Source organism: Pygoscelis adeliae, unplaced genomic scaffold, assembly GCF_000699105.1.
Source record: "Pygoscelis adeliae isolate BGI_AS28 unplaced genomic scaffold, ASM69910v1 Scaffold167, whole genome shotgun sequence".
Classification (NCBI taxonomy): domain Eukaryota; kingdom Metazoa; phylum Chordata; class Aves; order Sphenisciformes; family Spheniscidae; genus Pygoscelis; species Pygoscelis adeliae.
In genome coordinates this window covers 8,130,582-8,137,729 of record NW_008825428.1, presented here as the reverse complement: position 1 = coordinate 8,137,729, position 7,148 = coordinate 8,130,582, and the positions used below count along the sequence as shown (strand labels likewise).

Sequence of the window (7,148 nt, the reverse complement as noted above, 5' to 3'; positions counted from 1 at the left end):
ACCCAACAGCTTTGCAGAAACCCATCTTCTCTTTGCCCTCCCTAGAGGATCACCAACTTGCACAGAAATACTGTTCTCCTGAGCTTTCCATACAGTTTTGAACTTCCTCAACCCTGCAGTAATTTAGTACTTCTTGTTAACTTTTAGCTTCCTGACTACTTTGCACAACATTCCTGGTGTTAAAATGCTATTTTACTATCTTTTTCAATGTTTAAGGAGAAGAAACCCATCAGGCTTTGCACCTTTAAATCACATCTCCTCCTTCTTTTGTTACAATAAGCCATCAAATTTTATGCCACATTTTACAAATTCTATTGGCCCAAACAGAGGTGATTGGATCCAGACTCATCACACATTCACACAGCTGTCTATTTGGATCACCTTCGCTCAGCTAGGGAACAAAAACTATTTTTCCATTACGTATTTCATCATCTACAACATACTGCCAAAACTACCAATTTCATGCAGAGTAAAAAGCTCATACTTCAGCTCAAAAGTTGATTGCCAGGTCCCTGGAGAGAAATAACCACATTTACTAACCGTGACCTATGTTTTGGAAAAACATGTTCATTCCCACATGTTTGAATCTTCCAAAACACTTCCTTGTTTATCTCCCTATTTGGTATTTGCAAGTGTTTTCAATGTCTGAAGGTCAAATTTGCAGATCTTTTGTGGTCACCTAATCTACAATATTTTACATGCATCTAAGCTGCACGGTATGCGTTTTCATCTTTCTATTTTCTTTGGCTTATGGTATTTTTCATTAATTTTCAAAATATTATCCTAACTCTTTTTAATCAGCTAGTGACAAAATATTAATATTATAAAAATAGAAGTACTTTAGCTTCCCAGAAGCAGCCATTATATTTGCCATCAGTTCTTTCCTGATATTCCTAATGTGTCTGGCTGTATCCCACAGTGCTCTTGCACTTTGTATTTGTGAATTTTTTTTTTTTTTGAGGAGGGGGGGATGGTGGTCTGTCTTCACATTTCTCCATTCTACATTTCATTTTTAATATTGGCATTCTCACACTTTTCAGTAGCATGAAAAAGATCATATCTTTCATGTGTTTCTCCCTTTCTTCATTGCTTCTGTTTCATTAGACACAAAATACTTCCCAGCTATTTGTAGTTGATTTTTAGACAATAATCTGTGGTTTTCCTGATCACCAAGTGGATAAAAATATTTTCTCATATGTAGAAAATTTTAGCTGAGGAAAACACAGAAAGTTGGAATTACTATTATCACACAAGTTAAATTCATACTTATTATTCAAGTTTTTGCTTTAGTTTCTTTTTCTTACATTTTGAATTTTTACTTTTCAGCTCACCTATGCCCTGCTGTTGTGCAGCTCTCCCGTCTGCTGAGTAGGTGCCTTGACTTCTACAGATAATCAACGCCCATCTAGGGCAGACTGATTCTCAGCTTTAATTAACAGCATTAAATGCTGGCAGATGTGATAAAACCTGCTGCCCTCTAAAGCCACTGGCCTGCTCACTGGAAGGAGATGTTACACCAGTCATTTTGTGGTGGATAAAATAACATAGGGTCACTTTAATCACAGAACAAAACTACTGCTGTCCTTCACTGTAACTGGATGAAGGATTAATATTACAGTTTAGGATATGCAGTGATGTGTATTGAGGTTCAACTTCAGGTCTTTAACACCATTGTGGGGTGCTGGGTACATTTACTGTAAAACTTAAGGCTATTTAATCAATGTTTCCCTCTAAAAGAGAAAGCTCATGAAAAAATCTTGAACTAGTCTTTTACCTCTTGACGTAGAAAAAACTAAACCCCTCAGATAACCAAATTACTCTGTTTTCATAGTGTAATATGGCTCCCTCTAGGAATTGCAGGGAGTTGGGTCTATCTTTTTAATGAAAAGACAGTGATCCTTGGCCCTGTCAGCGCTGCATCAATCAAGAAATCACAGCACCCCAAGACAAATTGTGTTTTGGCTGGAGAATCAGAAGAAATGACCAAACACCACTGAAAAGTCTCAGGTGACAGGAATTCTCCAAACTGCTCCAAACTGGAAGCAAGGCTTGGCTGAAATTTCTTTTTAACTTCTCTGTTCCTTCTGTACAAGGAACATATGAAGGAGCATGGGCCACAGTGAGCAACCATCCTAGTTCACAGGAGAATACTGAATACAGGAACGGAACTAAATTACTGGCTTGCTACAGAAAAGACCTGCAATAGTAAGATGGAAGGGAATGTCATCATCTTCCCTTCCTTTAGAGAAATGGTCACCAGTATTAAGTATACATCTGCAAATCCATGCCACAAAGAGCTTGTTTGCTATCAAACAAATCAAATGCCCATCCATTTATTCTGTATCATTGGAAACAAGTTCACAATTTTTACTTCCAATTTTCTGTAGAACATACAGGAAAGAGGTACTCTAAGACAACTTGCAATTCTAGTGAATGGAGAAACAGTGAGATTAGAATAAGAATTTGCTATTGCATCTTAAAGGAAGCAAGGACTTCGGGGAAAACTCTGTATCCAAACCAGGAACATTTTCAAGTGCTTTCCAGGGTTGAGCCAGCTACTTTTGCTCCTAATTCACACAGAATAATCAGCAGAACCTGACTCCTAAATCCTCTAGTCACCTTTGAAAATAAAACTTGAACACTAATAATTACACTGCAAAGCCAGAGTCAGAACAGAAAGAGTACTGTTTCTTTTTCCAAACAGATCGTAGCCTTTGATTGGAAATGTGATACCTAAGAGCCGAATAATTTTAGCAGCTTTATCTGTTCTTCAGCTTTTTGTTAAGCTTACCCTCATGAGTATTTTCCTCCTCAACCCCAAATTTTCACTGAAGATACTATTGCATCGTAAGTGTGTTTCTTACCCACCCCTTCTTACAGAGTAATGAAGATTAATTGATGCTTATAAATTACTTTGAAGATATTAATGTACCACAATGTAAGTGGTAAGTATTATTAAGCAGCACATTTTAAACAATTCAGCCTAAAGAAATGGAAACACGACAAGAGCACATCAGCAGAAAAAGCACTAACCCTGCCTTGAAAAGGACAAAGAGAACCCAGATGAAATTCTATTTAAATACACTGACCAAAATATAACAATTCTGCATGAATACCACAGAGAATGATCTTGTGGTAGCACCTCTCTGGTAGCAATTACTTAAATAACAGTAAGGATACAGAGATACGTGAAAAAGAAGGTTTGCGTGTATGTTATTACTAGATCAATAAAAATATACAGCGTCATTTTCTTTAAAGTCGTTCTAAGAAAAAAAATCTCCATCACAGAAGTGAAAAAATTACTTTTTGTGAAGATGCAAATAGCTTTACACAAATATCCACTGCTCATGCCAGAATGAATTTGATATTATTTTCACATTCAAAGCATAAAAACATATTACTGTGCCAGACTTATGCTAATGTGAAAATAAATTATGTTATTCTTAAAGAAAAGTCTGTCAGTTTTTATTTTCCATCTGTAAGTGTAAATCTACTTCAGAAATTCAGTATGAAATAGAAATTTCCTGCAAGGAAATTGCATAGAAACAGTAATAACCTTTTAAAAAATATTAAAGGTATGACAGAAGTCAAATAAAAGATGAAGTAGAAACTTAAACACTATCTGGCTCTTAATACATAGATGTAGCTTAAGATCAATGGGCCTCTCGAAATACAACAGTATGCCCACACACTATGAGTTAATAGTATCAGAACAAAGTCTACAGTCAGCATGAATCAGTTCAGTCCTAGAGCTGTTAACATTGCAACTCCACTTTTTTTTTTCTGTGTCTACGCCACACAATCCTGTAGCTACTGCAAAAGAAATCCTGTGACACTCTTCATATTGCTTCTCTACTACCAGGAATAATAAAAAGAGACAGTAGTTAGAAAACTACCACTTCCTTCACAGTCCGTGCAATCTACTAAGGACTTGAAAATTTGAAAATAATGGGTGGACACAAAAGACAAGTGACAGAACTTTAAAGCAACTGCCTGGCAGTTTCAGAGTCCAGACAACTATGTTTTTCAGGCTTACTTGCCAGGTCACAGAGGCTGCCCTAGAGCTTGCTATGTGGAGTGCACAGTAATGGGGCATTCAGGTAGTAAAAGTATCTTTGCAACAGCTCAAGAAATCACATGTTAAGTCTACTTATAGATAAGGATCTCATTCACCATATATTTAGGTTGGCAGTTATGCACTGCTAATAATCTTAAAGGACTAACCTGATATTCATTAATGCAGTATTATAATGCGTTCATGTTTTGAAAAATAGGAGGCCTATTTTATCTACCTCAGTTCTCATATCAGACCTGTGATCACCGTATTTGAGCGTCTATTCATTCAAAAACCTCAAAGTAACACAAACAGTAAACATAAACATGAGTGTTGGTTGATAAGCATGTAAAGCATTGTTAAAAAAAGTAAAGTTTCATTTTGCTATAAAATCTCAGCATTTTGAAGCAGTTCTAATATACACTGCAAGTGTCAGAGCGTGGATTTTTTCTTGGTTTGCCTGAGTCTAGCTCCATAGGGTAATTTACCTTTCACAGACAAGAGGCCTGGATTCATTCGGGACTGGACCCAGGGATGAGCAAGGCTGCCGAGGCGGTGGTGCTACTGGAATAGAGGAATCCAGGGAACTTGTTTTCCGATGCAGTGTCTCCTGTGCCAGCCCAGAGACCTCGCTGTCAGTGGGACAGGATCCAGCTTTGCTGTGACCGCCTGCTGACGGAAGCTCTGGCCCAACTGCACCTTGCAGGGCTAACTCTGCGGCTGCTTGCTCAGCCTCCAGTGTTGGTGATGCTGGAGGTGACAATCGGGGCTTGCGTTTCGTGGATGCTCCAGAAAGCAGTTTCAGCAAACCTTTTTTTTCTTTCTGTAAACCAAAAGCAGTGCCTCATTTTAGAACAAAAGTCTCCCATGAAGAGTTGACCACTTCCTTCTGATAGATGCCATCCTGACCAGAGAGGACTCGATAAATTATGAGGAGATACTTGAAACTGTACAAATTACAAAAGATAATTATGAAAATTATAAAAGAGAAAGATAATTATTAAAATTCTAAAGAGAAAAACAGTAAGTCATTTAGACCATAAACTGGCTAAGTCCTTTCACTGAGTTAGTTAAGTTAAGGCTTTCCTTAAAAGCCAATGGCACTGGCCCAAAAGGTTGTCTAGAAAAAGGTGTGAGGAGTTACGATTCCCACAATGGGAATCTAAGAAGTAAAACATTTCATTAACCTGGACGTTTCTAGGAAGGCATAAAGAGTCATTTCAAACCGAGCAGGGAGAAAAGTCTGCCCTGGAGGCTGCTGTTTAGATAAGTGTCTTTTATTTATCCTCACTCAGTAAGGGAAGACCTTCATGATTTAAAAGAAATTTGCCACAAGGGGAATGTATTATGTTTTGTTGCTCTGCTAGAGGGGAGAATTGTAAACATTCTTTTTGCTTGTCCAGACAGGAATCCCTGAAGACTATTACTTACCCTGAAGAGAATTATTTAAGTAGCTTTTGTGTTTCTTGTCTTTTTTTTAAGGGGTGTGGCAGTGATCTTCTTACCAACCCTTTGACTGAGTGAATTTAGTGCTTATGAGAGGTGCCAGATTGTAAGCCCTGGAGACAAAAATAAGCTATTTAACCACAGAAAGAGAAAAGCATGAGCAATGTGAGATTTTTATTATAGCTTAGGATGCAGTGGAATTGGTGAACTGTGAATGAAAAATCCTCTGTCCTTCTTCCAAGTCTCCAATAACTTAAAGCTATTTCAGCAAAGAACTGCTGTCTAGCAAATGGGAAAGAAAAAGAGAAACTCAAAGAAATTAACATAGTCCAAATATGTTAGCATCTTTAACCTTAAGCTATAAATAAGTTTTCTAAAAGCCCTGCCTAAGGGCATCTTGGTCTGATTTCAGTGGCCATGGCTAAAGTAATTTTAAAACAAAGTTCTAGGTACCTCCATTCAACAGTAATCAACAAAAATAATTAAAAAGTGTGTGACATTAGTGTACAGTCTATGATTAAAACCTTCATAAACTTCATTAAGGAGCACATGTGGGTGAAAAGTAGTAACGTAAAGTCTAAAACATTTGAGATGTAAAGAAATTTGTCGAAAGGAGAAAAAAAAAATACTAACTACACCACAATTGTAAAACAAAACCGGTTAGAAAGTTGGAGGAATGTTCCTGCCTACAATAGAACATAATCACACGGCCTGTTGGACAGTGAGAATGAGTTTAGACACAGAGGAAAATACTTCAAATAGAAGGAAAAAAAGCAGAATCACAGACTCTACTGATCTACGTTTAGAAAAGAGTTAATGTGGGTTTTTTTCTTTGACTAATAAACATTGCTGGTAATGTGTTTTTCATAATCTCTCAGTGTGTCTGCTTAATAAGGAAGACAACCTGAAAGAATACTGATTTTCACTAAATATTAGGTTTATTTTATTAGACTGAACTTTTTTTGCTCCCACAAGTTCATGTTTTTTTTTTTTCTTCTTCTTTTTTTTTTTTTTTTGCATTACAGGCTTATTAGTTTACAGATACTTACTGATATTTACTGGTAACATTTGCTAACCATACAACTTTCTAAAGTATTCAGGGAACTGACTGCAGGTAAAGAAAAACAAAATACTTAAAATTCCAGCAGTCAATCTAATAGTTCTTCTGAACTTTATCCATTCACCTTTTGTTTTTCCTGCTTAAGGCATGAACCTGCTACCCTATTTTAAGCCTTCTCCAAGGTCTGCTCTGTATTTTATCCATCCTAAACTATTCTTGTATGGCCAAGGATAAATTTGCCCATAGCTGTAGCCACAAAATGGCTGCCTGAGTTTCAGGCTCAGTCTTAAAAACCTTACAATGCTGCTATTCAGCAAATATAAGAAAAACACAGGGATCTTTTAAAAGTTTGCATGATGAAAATGGGAGAATTCAAGGGAGTGATTTTATTCCCTACCCACCTTGCCATCCTTGTCTGCTTTATTGACAGCAGTATTTCCACCAGCTGCTAAAGCACTCTCTGGAGATGCAGGAGCTCCAGGGTGAGTGTTTACAGTTCTCCCATTAATATCTCCCTCCAAAGATGAAGCAGCAATGTTGGGAGAATTCAAAGAAGCTGCTGCACATGCCAGTGGGATGGTTGAGCGG

General features: G+C 37.2%; 1 protein-coding gene across 1 annotated transcript in view; it reads right to left on the bottom strand.

The window, feature by feature from the left end:
• Positions 1–7,148, bottom strand: part of SH3RF1 (SH3 domain containing ring finger 1) — a 91,083-nt gene that overhangs the window by 3,265 nt on the left and 80,670 nt on the right. The window contains 2 exon segments of the mRNA XM_009330706.1: positions 4,543–4,877; positions 6,962–7,148. The exon segment at positions 6,962–7,148 is cut by the window's right edge and continues 25 nt beyond it. Of these exon segments, the coding sequence (XP_009328981.1) occupies positions 4,543–4,877; positions 6,962–7,148 (522 nt within the window).